The 21,380-nt window shown below is 38.2% G+C and overlaps 4 protein-coding genes across 8 annotated transcripts; 2 read left to right on the top strand and 2 right to left on the bottom strand.

Annotated features, from left to right (window-relative positions):
- Positions 1–378: 378 nt before the first annotated feature.
- Positions 379–1,596, bottom strand: LOC110769358 (glucuronoxylan 4-O-methyltransferase-like protein (DUF579)). The gene has a single exon (XM_021973311.2). It carries the CDS (start codon positions 1,416–1,418, stop codon positions 564–566), a length of 855 nt encoding a protein of 284 aa, XP_021829003.1. The 5' UTR covers positions 1,419–1,596; the 3' UTR covers positions 379–563.
- Positions 1,597–3,554: 1,958 nt separating this feature from the next.
- Positions 3,555–5,823, top strand: LTPG1 (glycosylphosphatidylinositol-anchored lipid protein transfer 1). The gene is made up of 2 exons (XM_021973801.2): positions 3,555–4,144; positions 5,344–5,823. The coding sequence occupies exons 1-2, from the start codon at positions 3,808–3,810 to the stop codon at positions 5,571–5,573; spliced, it is 567 nt and encodes a 188-aa protein (XP_021829493.1). The 5' UTR covers positions 3,555–3,807; the 3' UTR covers positions 5,574–5,823.
- Positions 5,824–10,458: 4,635 nt separating this feature from the next.
- LOC110769385 (Ran BP2/NZF zinc finger-like superfamily protein) lies at positions 10,459–13,738 on the top strand. Of its 3 annotated transcripts, none has more exons than XM_088244543.1 (10): positions 10,459–10,586; positions 10,755–10,800; positions 11,047–11,162; positions 11,395–11,668; positions 11,882–11,952; positions 12,253–12,304; positions 12,405–12,514; positions 12,854–12,878; positions 12,994–13,145; positions 13,369–13,738. In XM_088244543.1, exons 1-10 carry the CDS (start codon positions 10,578–10,580, stop codon positions 13,378–13,380), a joined length of 867 nt encoding a protein of 288 aa, XP_088100669.1. In that variant the 5' UTR covers positions 10,459–10,577; the 3' UTR covers positions 13,381–13,738. The 3 variants fall into 3 exon arrangements, with proteins under 3 accessions (XP_088100669.1, XP_021829034.1, XP_088100666.1); XM_021973342.2 differs by having other exon boundaries at positions 12,851–12,878; positions 13,404–13,738; XM_088244540.1 differs by having other exon boundaries at positions 12,851–12,878.
- Positions 13,739–15,042: 1,304 nt separating this feature from the next.
- On the bottom strand, positions 15,043–19,899 carry LOC110769370 (squamosa promoter-binding-like protein 2). Of its 3 annotated transcripts, none has more exons than XM_088244529.1 (6): positions 19,693–19,899; positions 17,516–18,264; positions 17,140–17,279; positions 16,348–16,611; positions 15,633–16,031; positions 15,043–15,349 (listed from the first exon to the last, which is right to left on the bottom strand). In XM_088244529.1, exons 2-5 carry the CDS (start codon positions 18,205–18,207, stop codon positions 15,685–15,687), a joined length of 1,443 nt encoding a protein of 480 aa, XP_088100655.1. In that variant the 5' UTR covers positions 18,208–18,264; positions 19,693–19,899; the 3' UTR covers positions 15,043–15,349; positions 15,633–15,684. The 3 variants fall into 3 exon arrangements, with proteins under 3 accessions (XP_088100655.1, XP_088100656.1, XP_088100661.1); XM_088244530.1 differs by lacking the exon at positions 19,693–19,899 and adding an exon at positions 18,364–19,655; XM_088244535.1 differs by lacking the exon at positions 19,693–19,899 and adding an exon at positions 18,481–19,655.
- Positions 19,900–21,380: the final 1,481 nt, after the last annotated feature.

Below are 21,380 nucleotides of genomic sequence, written 5' to 3'. Positions count from 1 at the left end.
ATACTAAGAACCTTGATCCAATGGAACAACTCAAAGCATGTGCTTGGCTGATTGAAAATGACAAACAATTTCAGATGTTGAAGGCACTCCCAATTAAGAAAAAAGAGAGTATGTTATTGATGTTTATTGCACGGGGAGTGATTTGGGTTGCTAATATGCTCTGTTTGCTTAAGTTGAGTTATTTAGTTCATCAAACGATATATATGTTATTTTATATTTCGAGGAATACCTTCTATGTTGGTTATCAGTTTTTTTGTTCTTTCGAAATATTTAATTTCTATCATTTACAATTTAAATGAGCTATCCAAACATTGAAATTTTCAATTTCTATCGATTACAAAATTCGACATACATAAATCCAAACGCTGAAATCTTCAATTGCCAGAAATTGAAATGACGGAAATCTAAATTCCGTCATTTTAGAATTCTATGTAATTTGCAATTTCTTCATCCAAACGGAGCATAAGTGTAAACCGCTTTATAATTTTTATAATAAAAAAAGGTAACATAAAATTAAAATAAAAGAAAAAGAATTGAGCACCCAATACTGTACGCGCCGCGTGCTAGCAAAAGCGTGCGCCGTCAACTTCCGTCGCGTTAGCGGCGGAGGGAATCTCAAAGTGCCAGAGCCTCCCCACGGCCTTAACCAAGTACTTCCTGCACAGGAACTCCTCCGCATACACCTTCTCCACCCTCCGATTCACATCGTGCAGGAACACGTGCGTCACACCAGATCCCTGCCTCCTCCTCGCCATCACAGCTGCCGAGAATATAGCAGCCATCCGCCCCGGCGCCTCCGGGAAATACCCGCGCGGCGCGTCGATCATGATCAGGTCCCACTCCCTCTCGTACACCTCGTCCGGCAGGTTGTTCAGCGCCAGCCTGCACTGCGCGTTGCCAAGCAGGACCGCCTCTGACGGAGAACACGACGGTTCGGATCGGTACGAGGATAGGAGATGGTCCGCTTCCTTGAGGTGCGTGCGGTAGCGCACCGTCTGCGCCCGGAGATGCGGCGCGTCCTTGAGGACGGTCTGGACCCACTTGGGGTCCTCCTCCAGGAACAGCGTCGTGCCACGTGGATTGAACGACGCCCACATTTGCGAGTCGAAGCCGAGACCGAACACGAGGAAGTTGCACGGCGCGCGAGCCTTGAGGACCTCGAAGGAGACGCCGATCTCGCCGCGCGATTGCTGCGGGGTCTGGCGCGACGTGGCGTAGTGAAGAATGGCTTGGAGCTGGATCCCCGTCGGAGAGTAGTTCTCGTCTACTGGGCGGAGAAATGTGGGGCCAGCCAGCGAGCAAAGCATGGAGGTCCCCACGCGGCTGAAACTCGAGATGACGAGCCCGACGCCGATGAGGATAAGCAAAACGACGGCGAGGAACCCGGGCCTCTCCGATAAAGAACTGCGAACCTTCATTTTTAAGAATATATTATCAATAACTTTTATAATTTAATAAAAAAAGAAAGGAAAATGTATCGAATAATGTAAATAAACTGGAATTTAGGATTTGGCGATTGAGGAGGGGCTTTGGGTTATGATATATAAAGTTGGAGAACGGGAATGAGAGACTCATAGGCAAAGGTTAATTTAGATAAAGATTTTGAAAGTAACAACACCTCTGCTCTACATTAATTAAATTAAATATTAGCGAGGCAGTGGGCAAATACGATATGCACGTTTTCGCAGTACAACATGTCTTGTCTGGTCTGTCTTTGGGTGGCGCAAAAGTTGACTAAGCTTTGATATTTTTTTCCATCATCCAGTTTTGAAATGGCGAGTCAGAAATGGGCACGTGGACTTGCTTTATCCCCATACTGTGCTGCTATTACTGCAAGTACAGTTCAAATTCAGACAAAGGCGTACGGATTTTGGTGGGGAATTTTTCCTTAAATAGTGGAAGGGATATAATTTTAGATACTGTGGTTTGGTATTTGCCTTTTCAATAGGTAGTTGACTATTCATGATGTTGCTTCTTTGAGTTTGTTTTGGATTTTCCTTTCCTTTGCTTCAGTTTCAAATTTTATTGTGTTGTTTGAGGCCAAATATCAATTTGCAGGTGAAAAGAGAGAGAGAGAGTTTGCGGTGGAACAAGTGTAGCAGAGGATAAGGAGTTCATACCATTATGGAAAGTTGCTAATAATTCATTATTCTTTATAAAAGTAATGACTTCTCCTTGTATAAAAGAATGGATTAGATATTCTTTCCTTCTCTTTTTGGTTAAGGATTCAAAGCCTACGGGTCTCAAGTTTGCATCCTAGTTCGATCTCCCACACCTCCGTAACATAGAGTTGTTTAAAGACTATCATTTTTCTTAGATAAATAAATAAAATAATTTCAAGTCCAGCAAAATGTCTTTATATATAAATTTGATAAGTAATTTTGATCAAATGTTAAGGTGTGCATGCTGCTTTCAAACGTGCTTCAACGTCCTATATCATAATTACTATAAAATATCTATAAAAATGTTTTGACAATATACAATATATATATATATATATATACATGTTGGGCTTGTGAATTTATGCCTTGTTTGACAAGACTCCATACGACAAGACTCGACCCAAGTTCTATTCCGAAGTCAAAAGTCCAATCCAATATTTTCAGGGCCGGCCCATAAAACGACCACAGTACTTACAAGTCCTCCAATTGCGTATTGTGAAATCAAATTGTCGCTATCCACTAAGCGATGAAATGGTAGTGTCTTACCAAAATCTAACACCAACATTGTACCTTTAAAAACAAGTGTCGGTGTTTGTTATTGTTAGGTTATTAGTATATGTTAACTCGTTCATTATTGAAACTATTTTTTAATTATTATTACTTTCCATTTGGGGACAAACACTCAACAAATTAAATCAAGTATTTAGTTTTACCATGAGTTATGACTTTTTTCCCAAAAGACGCTAAATGACTTTTTTATGGTACAAATAAATATGTTACGACTTTCTATTTCTAATGGGAAAATGCCCAAATTTAGGTGGAGTTTTGATGGGCGTCTGGGCCCATGAATTACAATCAATAATTGTTGTCGTATGGCCTCGCTCACCAGACCAGGTCACAATCTGAGCCGTTGATTGCGAAAAACAACTCCCGATGAGGAGAAAACTCCAACCATTCCATCTTCCTAAATCTCGCACATCACGGAGCTGCCACGTGGCCAATGGCACGACACCTGTGTGCGCTACAGCTCAACTTCCTTCATTAAAAGCAAAGCTCATCTCTTCTCCCTCTCTTTCGTCTACAAATACAATTATACAAAGAATAATACTACTCTTATTATATTTGTATACCACATTCTCATACTAAGAATAATACTACTCTTATTATATTTGTATACCACATTCTCATACTATACTATGTTATGTGGTATATAAAATAAGGTGAAAATCTATATTAATTAAAATTAATTTAATATATATATTTTTTATAATTTATTGATATTTTTTAATTGATATAGCTATACACCGCAGCTTATGTGAGAATACAATATACAAATGTGAACAGAGTAACATTTCACTTGAATAAATTCAAGAACAACAACATCAGCTGCATGCATTGCAGAGGCTTTTAATTGCCACCACAACCACCCCAACGGGCCTCCATTTAAATCTCCAAAAAACAGCCTCCTTCCATGATGCTGACGTTTACGGCCCAGATTAAAAGCGCACAACACCCAACTCCCCTTCCTTCAATAAATTAAAGGCTAAATAGAGTCAGAGTCTGTCCAAACCCTCCATAGATTTTCGTTTTCCCTTATTTATATCATACCTTCTAAATTTCATATCAAGCTTGCTAGTTGAAGAAGATGATGAGGAAGATGTTGGTGGTGGCGTTGCTTTTGATCGTTGGTTCGGTGAGTGAGGCGAGTGCGGCCGCGACTGTGGCGCAGAAGTGTAGCAACCAGTTTCAGAAGGTGGCGGTGTGCCTGAGCTATGCGACGGGGAAAGCGGAGACGCCGACGAAGGACTGCTGCGAGTCGGTAAAGGGGATAAGGGAGAGCGAGCCGGAGTGCTTGTGCTACGTCATACAGCAGGTCAACAGCGGCAGCGACGAGATCAAGAAGATGGGGATCCAGGTGGCCAAGTTGCTTCAGCTCCCCACTGCATGCAGCTTGAAAAACGCCAGCGCCACCGACTGTCCTAGTGAGTACACGTTCTCTCTCTCTCTCTCTCTCTCTCTTCATTTGTGACTGAACTGAAGACGATGTCGTTTAAAATAATTAATGTTATAGTTCTAGTTTAGAGACCATAACTAAGGAGAGAAGAAGTGCTTAATTAGTTTTAAGATGCATGCAACCCTAGCTAATTGGAAGTTAATTTATACTTAGTAATTAATGTTATGTGGGTTTATTTAGATTATTTGTGTTGAGTTTTAATATGCTGCTGTGGATAGATTGGACTTGGGGTATTAAGTGTAGGTTGGTGGGAAAGGGTTTCGGCCACCATTTTAAGTGTAGGTTGGTTGGTAGGAAAGTGCGAATATACATAAATGTCTTACGAGAAGAGAGAGAAGAAAATTTAGAAGAAAAAGAAAAAGACTCATCAAGATAACAAAGCAAAGTGACATGATAATTAATAGTAAAATTGGGTAGTAATAAAATATTGTATATATATATTATATGCTCAACAATCCTTTCCAAATTTTGGACAAAATATATACCCTTTACTTTTCCTTTGAGGTCATTGTCAAGTATTGAGCTTCTTTTGCCTTTTCTTTATATTTTTTGGGTAAGAAAAAATATAAAATCTTAAAACATGTTTCATTTATGTCTAACCTAGCTGCAAGGGCAGGCAATTGACACTTGCGTCTCAGATTAACTCCAACGTGTCCTAAATTGGCCCACCTAGCCACTGCCCCAACGCCCAACGCCCAACGCCCAACTAGAAAGATGGATCACATTTTGACCAAAAAAAAGAAAGATGGATCACATTGACACCTAGCATGTAGCATTATTGAAGAGAGATTTGAAAATGCCGACCTAGAGTTAGAATTGTCGAGAGTCGATCGGTCATCTTTCTAGCATTTTCATAATGTTAAAAGTAATGTGGAAAGGCCGCGCATAAATATGGTATATATGTTGATTTGATTAGGGTTACTATACTAACATATATGTTTATAGATGAATGATTGAGATATATGATAGGAAATAGGTTTCCTTTGTATTATGTATAATGTCAACTTTTTACCCTCCACCTCATTTTTATTGATGTGTGGTCACTATCCTTCTCTAGGTGCATTAATGTTCTACAATTCAATGTGCTATATATTTTGATAGATGCATCTTTAATTAAAGTTAGCTAATTTACTTTGCATTGTGCTTTTGTTTTTTGTAAATCACCAGAGCTTCTAGGCATACCTGCTGGCTCACCAGAGGCTGCTATCTTCAATAATAATGCTTCATCGACAGCAACTCCTTCTGCACCTGCCGGAAAATCAGCACCGGAGAAGGCCAGCGACTCTAATGGAATTACCAAGCTCGGACCCCACCATGCCGGTCTGATGGCAACGGCTGTGGCCGTCCTTTTCTTTACATTCCCTGTTGTTGGATCAATCTCTAATCTCTTTGTTTAAGCATATGAGAGTGTGTGTGTGTGAAGGTCCTCTGCTGAGGGGTAGTAGTAGAGTATTCCAAGTCCTTTAATTCTTGGTTGTTTTTGCGCAATCTTAGGACTCTTTTTAACATTTGATTGCCTTTGAGGCAATGTGTTGTTTCCTTGACTTGGTCTCTGTGTTTCGTGTTTCATCTTGGTCAGCTTCATGCCAAGCGTTTCATGTCCCAATTTTAGCTTCATAATTCTTGAGAATGTTCAATATTTCAGTATTCGCTGCGCATATTCTTCCTAAAGTTTGAACAAAGTACAACAAAAACTTTTTAAGAACCCATATTGATTGAATATCTCATTTCTAATTTGACATGAAAAGTCAATAATTGAAGCCAATTACAACTCAAAACTTCATTCAAAACTATTACTCATGAGCTGGGGGTTAGATTTCATGGATGTTAAATTAAAAGTCAGAACAGAAAATGGTGAAAGGGTTTTTAGCAATTACAATTATTTGTAAATACAAAAAATTGAATCGTTTTCTCGAGTGTCTCTACCGGGTTCTTGTTACTATTGCACTAGTGCCATTAATCCGCACTCATGCAGTCAAAGTCAGCACTCAACAGGGCTGCTACCATATCAGCCAGTACACAGAACCGAGTGCATTTATTGGTATGCGATCATGCGACCCTTAATTATACAACAACATGTATGTTCAAATGAAATATCAAATCCAAAGTGCATCGCTAAATGAAATATCAAATACAAAGTGTTAGATTTGAATTTGATGGCTTATGTGGTAATTTGACATTTAGGCCATGTTTGGTTCACATAAAAGTTTTGATGTGAAATAATTTCCTATGTCTTTTCTTAAAAGCATTTTCACTGCACCCTCCAGTTCGGGCAAGAGGGGGCCTAGGCTCGTGAAGCTGTTTTCAGCGGTACAAAACAGCCCAGACAAGGTGTGAACTCCACCAAACCCTGGCAGGCCCGAAGCCAAGAACAGCTCAAGCTGTTGCATAACGGCTATAACGCCATCAAAGAAAAAAAATAGAAAAAAATTCTGAAAAAATACCAAAATTTTCAAAATTTTATTTATTTATAAATACCTAACCATATTCTTAACTTTCCACACCAAAACTCTATACAAATTCCTCTCCTCATATCTCATGTGAATAATAGTTGCCTTTGGATTGTCATGGCAATTGGTGGAAAACCAACAAAAGATATACTGGGGCAAGCACTATTCATGTGAATAGTAACAACCATTGTCACCCCTTGCCTTTTGCCATGGCAAATGAGTGGAAATACTCTAAGAGCACTTCCATCCATGGTGCCATGGAAAAGGGTAAGGGCAAGTAAGGGCATACACTATTCATGTGAATAGTGACTGCCCTACCCTTTTTATTTTGCTTTTCCACCCATTGCCATGGCAAGTAAAGGCAAATACTATTCACATGAGATATGAGCTGATGAATTTGTATGGAGTTTTGGTGTGAGAAGTGAAGAACTTGGCTAGGCATTTATAAAAATAAAAATAAAAATAAAAATCTAAAATTTTTGGTTTTTTTAATAAAAATTTTTGGGTATTTAAATTGGTCGATGATGTCATGCTGACATCAACAAACCCAGGCAGCAGCCTAGGCTGATGGAGCCCACTCCTTGCCTGGGCTAGCCTTCACCACTAGAGTTTGTTTTTGGGGGCTGGGGAGCCTTCTGCCTGTGCTGGCCTGCACGGGTGGAAGTGCTCTAAGGGATGAGAAATGGAAGATTACTTGCCCATGTTTGGTAACACTAGGAAAGTAACTAGAAAATACCACTTTATTTCATTTTCCATATTTAATTTGCGTAAGAATGTAAAACAAAGTTTGTTTAATTTTTCAATTATACCCATATGAAATAAAAAAATAATACATTTAATGCTATATTGGAATTCTAAATTATATTTTTTAAAGCAAATAGAGTCCATATAATGCATAAATTTTTTAAATATAGTAAATGATAGTGGGATTCGTCCATGACTGAAAAAATATTAAAAGAATATTTGACATCAAGTTTTTTTTTTTTTTTTGGTCGAAGGAAAGGATATTCCAATAACATAACAAGTTACAAACATGCCCAATACAACAAACAAAACAAAAAACAAAAGCACAACCAAACAAAATAAAAGCCCAACCATAATACACATACTTTAGGCCCAACACAACAAAAAAACCCTAAGACAAACAAAACCCTAAAAACACTCCCAAGAACTAAGCAGTCGCCGCCGCTGCCACCTGATCTGCCGTCGCCGCCAGTAGAGGAAGGTCCAAGAGAACCGACAAAGGAGATCTGAAGAGCGTGGATTCGGGGAAGCAAGCCACCACCGTGCATCAAGCTCAAGCGATCTATGGATTGGTCAAAATTGACCATTAAACTACAGAGCCAACGCCTCCAGAGCAAAAGCTCTGATTTGAGGATGGAGTGTAGGAGATGAGCAGCACCAACAAACCAAGAGACAACCAAGCAGAACCTAGGAAAAATGAAGGGTTTTAGGGTTAAAGAGTTCGTGGAAGGGGAAGAGAAGTGGCCTGAAGGGGGGTAGGTGGATGAGAGGACAAGAGGGAGAGAGAGGTGAAATGGCTGTAAAGGAGTGGGAGAGAAGAGATTGAGGAGATCTGGGCCAACATCAAGGAAAACAGAGGAGAAAAAACACACCAAACTAAACGAAAGCAAAGAAAAGTAAAAGCCACACCAGAGGGTGGCGGAGAAGCCACACCAGAGGGTGGCGGAGAAGCCACACCAGAGGGTGGCGGAGGGGTCACATCAAGTTTTTTGATATGTTATTTTTTACATATATTTTCCAGCCTTCAAATCTTACATGAATTTGACTACTCGATTAGAGTAACTTTAATTATTATTTTTGGTCATTTCATGTCCATGTGGCAATTTAACATTTCCTTTGAAAATACTCTAAAGTGGTAAGTTTGCCTTTTTGTACAAAAGTTCGGTTGGCTTATATATATATATAAGGCTTATTTATGTACATGCCCCATGTGCTTTCAAACTTGTCTTAGATTACCACCTGTGTTTGCAAACGTATCAAAATACCCCCCAACTTTTGAAAAACAGTCTCATGTTACCCGTTCCGTCGGTATTATAGACGTTCTGTTATGTACTTTGGGCCCCACTTCATTTTAATCTTTAACCTCTGCGAATAAGAGTTTTTCAGTTCTAAGAAATGGGGAAATTGGGTATTTGGGTGAGAAGGGGAAATTGGAGAAGAGGGCTTAGGATTTGTGAAAATCTGAGGTGGGCTTCGATTTTGGAAGAATGGGTGGTGAAAATGGGAAAGGAAAGATTAAATGCAGTAGCAACACTTCTGTGCTTCCTAGACAGAATATTGTTCTGTGGCAAAGCAGAGAAGCAAGCAGCAATGCCTGTTTATTAGATTCAACAAAGGTTTTAAAACCATTGGCTTTCTTTGAAATTTTATATTGTTTGTTTCTTGCTCATAAAGCTTTGGTCTTACAATGATTGTCTATTTCTGTTGTAGGTTACCGGAGTAAGTGTTCAAGTGCAAAAAAATAAGGAAGACAAGTTGGAGCAAATTAGGTCGTTAATGAACTTTCCTTTCCACTCATTTACGGGAAGCAGTGAGCAATCAAAGCCAATCATCGAAGCACCAGCTACAAGTTCCGAAATTCCCCATTCTGAAGGGCCTCTCACTATATCACCTGACAGGTCTAATTTAGATGATATCATAACACTGGAAAATGATTTAGATGTGGGTGAACCAATAAATGGTTGCTCAGAAACGAGAAATGAGAATGATTCAGTGGCATCTGCTTTGGGGAGGGATGGAGAAGATGAACCTATGTCTCTCTCTTATTTGACCTCAAGCTTTCAAAAATGTTTTCAGTCACGTAAGCAAAACAAGAAACCTAGAGAAGTGGAGAAATTGACGCATTCTCCCAAAATCGAAGCTCACATCAGATTTTCACAAACCCTAAGCCCTCTTCTCCAATTTCCCCTTCTCACCCAAATACCCAATTTCCCCCTTTCTTAGAATTGAAAAACTCTTATTCGCAGAGGTTAAAGATTAAAACGAAGTGGGGCCCAAAGCACATAACGGAACGTCTATAATACTGACGGAACGGGTAATGTGAGACTGTTTTTCAAAGGTTGGGGGGTATTTTGAGATGTTTGCAAACACAGGTGGTAATCTGAGACAAGTTTGAAAGCACAAGGGGCATGTACATAAATAAGCGTATATATAATGCTTCTAATAGAACGTAGCTATTTATATTTACATGTTAATTGAAATTTGACATGTGATTAGAGATATATGTCTTTTTATTTTTTAATGATTTTTTCTTTTCTTTTCTTTTCTTTTCTTTTCATATGTTTTGTGATTTGGAGGAATGAAAAATGGCTCCAAAAGACTACATGTTTATGACAAAAAAAGAAGAAAAGATATTTAGTCATATACCCATTCTTAGCACTAAAACTATAAATACACCCTAAACCATTTAATTTCTATAAACAAACAAAAAAAAAAAAACCAAAAAATGATAGTTGGTCCTATTGAATTTAATTTTGATTAGTAAATTACTTTGATGCCCTACTGAGTGTTTTGGACTTTTTTATGAGGTTTTTGGGTTGGGTTTGTTTTAAGAAATTAATGACAGTTTTGTAATTTAAAAAAAGTTAAAAGCCCTTTTGTTATGTGTTTCTAAAGTCCATTTTATAAGAAGTTTTTTTTATAATTTGAGCTCATATATTGAATATAATAGTGAATCTCTCAAAAAAAAAATTCTACATGTTTAAGTGGACGCGTTACTCTTTTTTCAATGGTCATCCTAGTCAGATTTATCTGGACCGTCCATCATAGCGGGACCCACAATCCAACACGTAATAACGCGAAACGGTGCGCGCAGAAAAACCCTCACAATATCTTTGTCGAGAGTCCCGTACGCCACCGTCGTTTCTGTTGTAGGGCAAATTGCATTCTCCTGGCACTCGAATCCGAATCAAATATCTCGCCGCCGATATGTCTCAGGTAATCATCTTCCATTTCGTTCAATTTATCGAGCTTCTCCTCTCCTCTCAACCCCTCTCTTTTTTACATTGGGGATTTCCCCAAATCACGGCGACGAAGCCATGGTTAGGGTTTTCAGTGCGCCGGACGAAGTTGATTTCTTTAAGCTTCGTATTTCTTGGTGTTCAGGTTGACAACAGAAATTCTTCAGCAGCCAAGCGTGCTAGAACCGATGGTATGCATTTTTTAAATTTAAATTTAAATTTTTTGTGCATTGTGGTCCCTGTGATTCGGCTTTGGTGTTGGTATTATAATTTTTGCCTGGGAGCCTCAAAGTTTATGTAAGTAGAAGATCTGGAATGTATATATGCGTGTATTGCTTCGTTATGCTTTGAATGTGTATTTTAGGGATTTAGTCCATGTGTATAATTTTCGATGTTATGATTTTGGAGTTCATTATTCTTATACGTGGTGTTTGTAGGTAGTAGAAGGGAAGATGATTGGACCTGCCCTAGCTGTGGAAATGTTAATTTTTCCTTTAGAACGACTTGCAATATGCGTAATTGCACTCAGCCAAGGCCAGCGGATCATAACTCAGTAAGAGTCCGACCACAACTGTCCTAAACACTGATGTTACTTTGCTGATTGTGATGGTCACAATACATTTTTTTGTTCATTTTGGTTGACATGTTAGTATCCCGTTTTTATTTCGAGGGTTATGAATGTGATGGTTTCAAGATTTGTATATTATGTTTATAGGATTGATATTTTAATTCTATTATATACAGATATCAAGATCAAGTTTTGATCAAGTTTTGTACTTTTTCAGAAATCTGCTGCTAAGCCTTTCCAAGCCCCACAAGGTTACTCATCTGCTGCTCCTTATGTGGGTTCTGCTGCACCCTCTTCAATGTATCTTGGTGTCCCACCATATGGTTCCTCTCTCTTCAATGGATCATCTATTCCACCCTATGATGTTCCATTTTCTGGGGGATCAGCATATCATTACAACTACGGCAGCCGCCTGTCTACAGGCAGCCCCTACAGACCTCTGCATTTGTCTGGACCAACACCTTATTCTAGCGGATCCATGATTGGAAATGGTATGCTTTGTTCATTTATCCCTTTGTGATGATTCTGCTTTTTTTTTTCCTTGCTGGGTTATGGATATATTAGTACACTGAATCTTTTCTTATTAATTTTTTCCCATTTACAGTGCTCTGATATTCCCATGTTGCTGTATCCTTGCTTGTGTTGGTTCCATTTAGGTTTTTAGTGTCTTATGGTTCTTCATTCGTTATTCTCTAATCTTGCAGGTGGAATGTATGGTATGCCCCCTATGATGGAACGGTATGGCCTAGGTCTGCCCATGGGCCCTGGTCCTATGGTATGTACAAAAGTCTACTGTTATTGTTAGAATTGGGTACTAGCTCGTATGCATTTGCTTTTGGATTTCATGCTCCATATTTAGGCATCATCAAGCCCTGGAACAATTTGTTGATGTATGGTTTCCATTGCTATTTTATGATGCCATCCATCCTTTTACTATATTTGGTATTCTCTGGGATCTTAAAATTTTCCTATATCATCCTTCCAGAGTCCACAGGAAACCTTATTTTTTTGTGAACTTGCTACAGAATTCGTGCTCTTGGATGTTGTACAATTTATTTATAATTTTCTTGTGCAGGGGCCAAGGCCAGGGTTCTATCCAGATGATAAATCTCAAAAGAAGGGCGCAGGTTAGTAATATAGTCTTCCTGTGAACATCAAATCATTTTGGACATCATGGAAAACTTAAGTTAAATGATCATTGATTGTTCGATTTTATTGCACATTTAGATGCTACACGTGATAATGATTGGACATGCCCAAAATGTGGAAACATCAACTTCTCATTTAGAACTGTTTGCAACATGAGGAAGTGCAATACCCCAAAGCCTGGATCTCAGGTCTCACTCTCCCTCTATTGCTCTCTCTCTCTCTCTCTCTCTCTCTCTCTCTCTCTCTCTCTCTCAGTATCTATACATATGCATATGTGTAAGTCTTCCTTTCTTTCTGTATGTTTTATTTATGTCTTTCTTGCGAGTCTTCCTTTCTTTCTGTATGTTTTATTTATGTCTTTCTTGCGGATGAAATTTTCTATATTTTATGATTTTTCTGTATGTTTTATTTATGTCTTTCTTGCGAGTCTTCCTTTCTTTCTGTATGTTTTATTTGTCTTTCTTGCGGATGAAATTTTCTATATTTTATGATTTTTCTGACATGTGATGTATTCTCTTGTAAAGCAGGCTGCAAAGAATGACAAAAATTCTAGTAAGTTGATCCCATGCCCCATTTTCACCTAAATGATGTCTTTTTCCTCGTTTGTTCTTCAATCTTTGAACTTTTTTGTCCTCATGTTTAACTCAATAACAATTTTGGTTTCCAGAGCAAAAAATGCCAGAAGGTAGCTGGAAGTGTGAGAAATGTAATAACATAAACTATCCATTTAGAACCAAGTGTAACAGACAGAACTGTGGAGCGGACAAACCAGCTGAATCAAAGAAGTCCCCTTCACCTGCCCCGGATGAAAATGATCAGGTTTGTTGTATTAGACATTTGCTCTGGATCTCTATTGGTTGTTTGGAATCATCTTTGTTTTTGGTGATTTGTGTACAAGTTACAAACTTGATATGCATAATATTTTCTGAAATATATGTGTTAATGGATCAATTTCAAGGGTTTCCTTCTATGCGTGATTTGTTTTTTCACTGTAGATGGATTTTGATTCTAGCTCTTTCATTTTCTTTATGTATTTCTCCAGTGCATCGGTTAATTTATAATTGTCTACTGTTCCAGTGAGTACTAGGACATATTTGAGGGTTGAGAAGGTCCAGAGTTGTCATCCAGCATTGCTCAATATGGGTGTCTGAAAGTCAGTCTTGTCGTCGTCATGTTGCAGCGGTTATCGAGTTACTCTACCTTTTCATGATCTGTGTCAAGTTGTATTAACTGGTATGGTATTTGTGGTCTTTGTGGATCATACAATGCATTTTGTGTCCGCCAGTACCTTCTGGCAAAGATTTTACAGGTTGGTTCTGGTTTCTATGAGTTAGACCCTTTACTTTTGGAATCAACTCATCTATTCTGGTGGGTATGTTACCACTTAAGATATGTTACCAGTTGGCTAAAAAGGTTACTGTAGTCTGCTTTTTTTTCTGGTTTTCGTATGATGTCAAATTGTCTCATATCATTGAAGTATCTATGATTTAACAGATGCTTCTGTTAGAAGCATATGAAGCCCCCACGTTTGGTTGATTAGGTCTCATGGTGTTAGAACTGGGGATAGAAGGTTTGTTGATTGTAAGGGGTGAGCATGTAGTTCTTTTTTGAGTTGCCCATTCCTCCTGTCCTGGTAGTTTCACATCATTAGCCGTCATTAGTCTTGTGACCTTAAAATTAACGCGACCTGAAAGAAGTCAACAGGAGGCATTTTGCTTGTCTTTCCGAAGTAGCGTTAGATTTCATGCCCTACTTGTCAGGCTGTTGAGTGCCCTATTATACATCTTTCCCTGTGTTTGTTGCCTCGACAAAATATAGATTTCTCGTATACAACAAAGAAATTGGGTCCTTTTGGTGTAAGTCTGAAGATTCTGAGTGAAATTTGATTAATTTGAGCATACCGGATCATTTAAAAAAAAAAAAAAGAGATAAATTTCCTGGTTTTGGTTTATTTAAATATGCTGCATCTTTGTGCTATGACGGCATTGGTTCTTTACAGTTAACACCTAGTTATTCCTTACATTCGGATCTCAGATCTAGTTCTTCCCCAACTTAACATACTCTAATGACATTGTCGTTATATCTTTTTGAACTTAAAATGAACCAAGCCGATTTCTTCGCCATTTTTTTTAGTTACTTTTACAAAAGAATTTGAGGTATTATTTCCTTTTAATAATATAGGATAGCGCTGGGCACAATATTGTTATTGTTTTTCTTTTTGGGGTTTAATGGCATAATGGGCGGGAGGAGAAATTACATGTAACGGAGATATAGAGACATACTGGGATATATTCCAGTGACAGGTAAGCTCTTTCTCATGGCGGTGAGCTCATTTACATTTACTATTGTCCACACAAGTGGTTGATTCTTGGAAGACGAAGTTGCAGACTTGATGGAAGGGGCGGGCAGACGCTGGTTGCTGGCTTTAGCATGAGTCGGCGCCACATAGAGAACAGCAAGGCTGTGCACTGCTAATAAGAACCTTGTGGCCAGAAATCAGTTTTGTTTTAGTATTGCATTAGCTTAGCTTCCTGGGTTTCTATGTTGGATAACCATTTTGTAAAGTACTTGTCAAAACCGCTGTTTATCAGAAGAATAAATAATACATGCACATTCAAATGGTATTCTTGGCAAGAGATTTACGTATGTGCACGGCCCCCTCTCTATGATCGGGAAAATAAATGTCGACACGGATTCTTTCCCTTCACTGTTAAACTTGCAAGCAATCTGAGCTCAGGGAGGGCCATATGGGTCATCCATTGCCCTTCAATTTGATGTACCAGTAGTCATTATAAATTAAAATAAGGTCCAATGTACCTCCATACAACATTCTGGGTCAGGAGGAGGATAAGAAAATATATTCCACACAATGTAAAGCAAAGCCGTGCTGAGTTCCAAATTATTTATTTATGACATAACATGGTACATCTAAATTAAATTAAACAGACAGCTCTTGAATTCGCAACCACACAATGCAGGATCTGAAACCTTGTCGGTTGTAAAACCAAAGCAGTGCTGAGTTCCTGGGAGACAATGACCACACAATAACAACAATGTTATCAGCGGCTCCACTATCAGCGTACTTGTTTCTTTTTCTCAGACAAAATGTATATAGGCTATAGCTACGGGTCATAACTTGCAAAATCATCGACATTAAGGTGTCGAAAAAACACAATGGCCATGGAAAAACCATATTCTAGATATTTCGGTTTGAATGTGGACATGCAAATCTTAGTTATTAACATTATAGGTACAACCGGAGATCAGATGGGCAATGCAGAAACAAACTCTGGTGAAGGAACTAACCTTGATAAGGGTGACATTTATGTGGCAAAAAGTACAGTCATTTGGATCGAATTTAATTGAATTGGTTGGTCTGATAACCAAACTCATAGGGCCCTTTGAACTGATGAAGATCCTGTTGGAAGTGGTTGCTGCCGTTACTGTGTGAGTGGGAGACATGTGCTTCTTGGGTATTAAGGGATAGATGTTGAGTTTGCCAGTACTCTGATGAGACTGGCAAACCTTGGGTCATCGCTTGCATCCCAGGTTGAGGGATGTTCTGATAATTTTGGTTGGTATTATTATCAAGTGCAACAGGTTTCGCCTCGCCTGAAACCCACGAACTTGTTGACAGAAGAGAGAGAGCACGATGAAAATCCTGTGTTGCACCCAGGTTGAAAGAGATCATAGATTCTTCAGCACCTGCAAACATCACCAAATAAAAGTTACATGACCTGTTAATAGATACGAACGATCTATGAACTATGAATCTACAATGATCTGTGATCCACTTAAATTGGGATTAGCAAACAGGAGCACTGGTTTGCAATGTTCAAGCAATGTTTTCATTTGGCTTTTTGGTGACCGCGGAGAATCCAGACATTTCTTATGTTGAAAAACAAACAAATGTTAAGACAGGATTGAGGGTAAAAGTGACTGGTTCATGTCAGGCAGTTGAACTAACAAATAGCAAATGAGAAATTTATCATGATTAATAAGACACTGAAGTATAACAGACCTCGGTTGAGAACCTCAGTGGCAGTGCCCTTCGAAGGTGACAGCCTACTGGAATCATGGTACAGCATTGTTATTGAACTTGGTATTCCATTGTTGGCCAAATTCAGCTGCCCGCCAGTGCCTCCTCCTTTTGCAGGCTTTGGAAAATATTCTTTCGTTTGTCCAAACTTGAAGCTGCATGCGCCATCCCATGTTAAGTTTGAGGGATGCCTTGTGTAAACACTTCGGGCTTGGTCCAAAACAAGGCTCATCTGTTGCCTCTCATCTGCATAGGTAAGCAAAATCAGCACAAATTTAACAGGTAACTATGGTATAACAACAATATGATTAATGACCCTAATAGTATTTGGTCTCTTGAATGATGCTTCATATGGATCTGTACTAAATAACTCAATTACAAATTAAAGAATATACAATAGAAACATAACATGTGACCGGTCAAGAAGTTGAATCTCCATATGAGGCCCGTCAGTTTCATTCATTTTCACAGGAAAAAGAATAAACCTTTGGCATTATTTCCGCAAAGGTTTCACTTTTTCATATTTTGATTTGGTCAAAGCTCAAGCTCAAGAAGTGTGAGATAAATTAGGTAAGCCTCATTTTCATTCCTAACTTGAACTAAACCCATATTAATTATAAGCCTCATATTCACTTGTTTGCATTCTTGACTACTCTAAAACAATTATCAAAACATACTGTTTAAATCAAAAGCAGTTAGCTCCATCCTATATCATGATTTGATGTATGTCAGTAAGCAGCATGAAGAACAAGAATTTCAGTATGAGTTTAAAACCTGTACTGAACAGTGATGAGGACAGCCTTGTCGGATTTCTCAGTGCTTCTGTCTGTGGCTTACGGCGCCTTGCATTGTGATCAGAAAGTCGCCTGCGACAGCTTCGCTTCTTTTCATCAAATTCAGAAAGGCCATGGAACCTTTAACATACAAAGGATTCATGCATATTAAGATCTATGTTTGAAGCCAAGAAGGAACTGAAGCTCATTCTAATTGAACATTAAAGAACAAAACATTGATGCAATTAAGACAAATAGATAAGCAAGATAATCTAGACGATCTTTAGGCTAGAGTAGGAGGAACAAACAACAAAATATCAGAAAACAAGTAATTGCTGGGTTACATTATCGTAAAAGAAGTCTCTAACAAGGCTTACCTGCTACACTGCTGGCAAAACCGACGTTCCACCCCATCTACAACGACCTTCGGAGATTTCGAATGATTAGCACAAATCCTATGTTTACGGTGGTAATCTTTGGCTGAGGACAGATCAATATTGCAGCCTTCAACTTGGCAGTGTGGTGCAAATGCACTCTGACCAGTGGACTTACTCCTCTTTGTCTTTGCCATTGACGAGGATTTAACAGAAAGGGAAGAGGATTTAGGATTATTTCCTGCACAAACATCTTCAAAGTACATCCGCTTACCAAGCTTTAGACTGAGCAGTGGCTCACCCGACCCAGCTGAAACCTCATGAGTTGGAGAAGATCCAAGGGCCTCAGCTTTAGCTGATTCATTTTTATGAATGAAATCATTCGGGAAACCTTCAAAAGCATCAAGGTTGAAATTGGGTTTCTTACTTTCCCCAACTGAAGAACTGACGGAAGCTGATTTTGAACTTTTTGATGAGCCATCTCCTAAATCAGAGCCAGAAACACCACTGCCCCCATCACCCCCAGTTGAATAGAAAGATTCAGAGTTCATTCCTCGTTCCCCTTCAATACCCCAGTCTGCTGGTTGTAACTTCTTGGAATTGTCAGTTACTTTTGCACCAAACATGAAAAGGTTCTCCAAATCCCATAGTGAAGGAGGTTTTTCATTCCACTCCATCAGCAACACAGAATTCATAAAACTACTTCAAAACCGTCTTTGGATAATGCAAATTAAGTAACTGGTCACCAGATGCTGCAAACATATAACCACAACATAAGAATGTATATACACAAGCATATATGAAGCAAGAAAATGGGAGGAAATACACTACAATATTAATTAACTAATAACCTTGCATTATACTTTGTCAATAAGAATACAAAGTTCCTTAAACTTTGTCAAAGAACAAGAACATGAATATTGCAGTGGTGGAGCATGAAGCTGTAAAAGAAAGCGAATCCTAAATACCCTTGCAAGAAACAGTGCTGAATTCTTTGAGTATGGATGAGTTGAAGAAGCAAGGCTGCTCAGATCTGCCCAACTATGCAGACCAAGGAATTAAATATACAACTGCCTGATGCATCTCACGGCGGACAAACCACTTTCCAACCGTAAATCTTCTGCAGCTAAATCCCCATCTACTCCATTCGACCAAAACAAAGAAACTGATTACATAAATCCAAACCTTACCTACTGTATTCCACATTTCCAAGTCATTACTTCTCAATCTAGTACTTTTAGCAAGCCCCACCTATTCAGAAACTACAACCAACCAGAACCATAGTAAGGATGGGCAAGGGTTCCCCATTTTTCCGCAAATTTTGAGCTGAAATTTACCACCTTTAAACATGTATGTATATATTACCTCTGTCTCTCTCTCTTCAATTATTTCTAATAATGTTTTTTTCTTTTACTTATTACCGCCACCTTTTCTCATATACCTTGCTTGTACTTTACAAACCTTTTAGCTCCAATAATTCACATTCATTAACATCGCAATCTCTGAAAGTCGGTCATTGAATAAGCCCCACTCACTACACTACAGCCTAGCAGACTAACGTTAACATTTTAACCTCAATTCCTCTGAAATTCATCCATATCTCCAACAAACCCCTCCAAGCCTCTTCCTTCTTTAGTCACCAAGAAACCATATTGATTGACCCATAAACTCGAAAAACAATTTTGGGGTTTTTCATATCTGGAACCAGACCCCTCAAAGAAATTCCATTTAGGCCTGTCCAGAAAAGACCAATAATTTTCATGTACAAGATGAAAGAAAATAATACAAAAAACTTTTTTTTTTCCCAATAAAGTCGAACCTCTAAATATGGAAACATAGAGAGGCGTTCCAAAAAATTTTAAAATTGCTTCCCCAAATTAAGAAACTTCAGCAGCTTTGATCGTGATTCGTTATAATTACTCTCTTGTTTCCTCAAAAAACATGTAAATCTGAAATCAGCAGAACCAGAACCACAGCTACTCGTCGTTTTCCGAAAATTCCAAATCCACTTATGCAGATTAGTAATATTCTTCGATTTCATTCAGCTTAAAAGAGTGAAGAAAAAATCCAACTTTTGTAATGGAATATCAAGCAACAGAGAGATACAGATGAAAAAAGAGAAAGTCAAAAAGGGAAAATGATTGCGAGCTGAGCTGAGCTCAATATTAGTAAACACTTACTTGGTGGATTGTGGAAGGTTGCAGAGAAGCTTTTAGGATATTAAAAAAAGAAGGGAAAAGCATTTCCTGGCATTCCCATTCCTTTTCCAAATTTCAATCTTTCATCGTAGAAAAAGACCACAGAGACGTACCGCCATTTTCTCCCACACTCATATTGTGTTTGTTTCTGTAAAATTCAACTTTTGCTTTGCTTTTGGGTCTTTGGCAGCTTTGTTTTATAGCCCCCTTTATTTCTCAGTAAACGCAAAGCGGCCACCAAAACCGACAAAGAGCCAACAGGGCCTAATGGAAAATACCTCAATTTACATATCATTCGTGTTCGAACTCTCGTGATATCATTGGTAATATTTGTATTTAGGCTATTGTTTGTATTAAAAGAAAAGATCTGATCAAAAAAGAGAGAGAGTTAGGTTTATCAATTATTAAAAAAAAATTCGTTATATCACGTTATAATAATCATCACATAAATTATTATACGAGTGAGTTACTATTGATCATAATATTAGTTGACACATCTCTTTATACTCTACGCAAATATGATGATTATGTGGTATGATTGTCTTAGAGAAAATTTTCCTTTTTCATAGAGTTTACTGAAATCTATCTTGGTCAACCTAAATGGTAGAGAAAACAAAAAATTTACCTTACCAAACATATTTGTATGACTGCAATCAGTGTAATATAAAAATTAGGTTAAAGTTTAAATGGCAAAAGACGTTAACAATGTCATGTTGTGGGTTTTTTTTAATTGGGAATTTTTGTTTGTTTAAGGAAAGTAAACTTAGGAATGTGTCTTGTATGAACAAGTTGAACTAGTTTTAGTTTAGACGATGATGCTAAACATAAAAGAAATGGGCGGAGTGTCCCCATGTTAGGACTAATTATAAATTATGATACATAAAATCAACATGGGATGTGATTGAAAGAATAAAAATAAGTTATTCGTTGGACAAAGAGCGCCGAGTTGGGTTTTGTTTTTGTTTACACAAATATATTGAATTTAACATCGGATATAATTAAACTAATTTTGGCAAACCAACTTGTGTCTATTAAACTATTAGTTCGTGTGGATTGAGGTTGGCAAATGGAAACAATTACTTAAATAATCAGATCAATTAATTAAATCGAATTTCAATATCTCATGCTGAGAAGGGTCCACGTGGGCACGTTCACTGTTGTTCATTGCTTGCTACCATTGGTGTTCGTTGTTTTCAGAATCCGGCGAAAGTTAACGGACGCCGCGTAGTTCTTGGAATAATTAATTTCGCGAGAAATTTCGTCACACAGTTTTATTAATTCACGGCACTTTGTGTTATGTAAATATACACAAAGATAATGAGGCGAGTTTAAACTTTAATTTAGAGTAGGGTATCAATAAATATACACCCATTATTCCGCAACTCTATTGATGGTGGAGGCTATTTCTAGGGTAGGGAGGAAAGAATTTTGATTTTGATTTGATTTGATATTGGTATATGAATATGTGTGATTCTGCATCAAGGTACGTGGGCAAGTGCACACCAAGTGTTACCTTATTCGCTTTTGGATTCTACATAGATTGGAGTTGGACATGATCATGAGGTCCCATGATATTTATATCCCTAGCCTGGACAAGGTACCAGGCTGTTAGTAATGGTCGCTGGTGCAGAGTCAATTCTCCATGAATTACCGAGAATTTAATTCCATTC

Source organism: Prunus avium, chromosome 1 (assembly GCF_965620075.1).
Source record: "Prunus avium chromosome 1, drPruAviu1.hap1.1, whole genome shotgun sequence".
Lineage (NCBI taxonomy): Eukaryota > Viridiplantae > Streptophyta > Magnoliopsida > Rosales > Rosaceae > Prunus > Prunus avium.
Note: the sequence above shows the minus strand (reverse complement) of the source record. Positions and strands in the feature narration are given on the sequence as shown.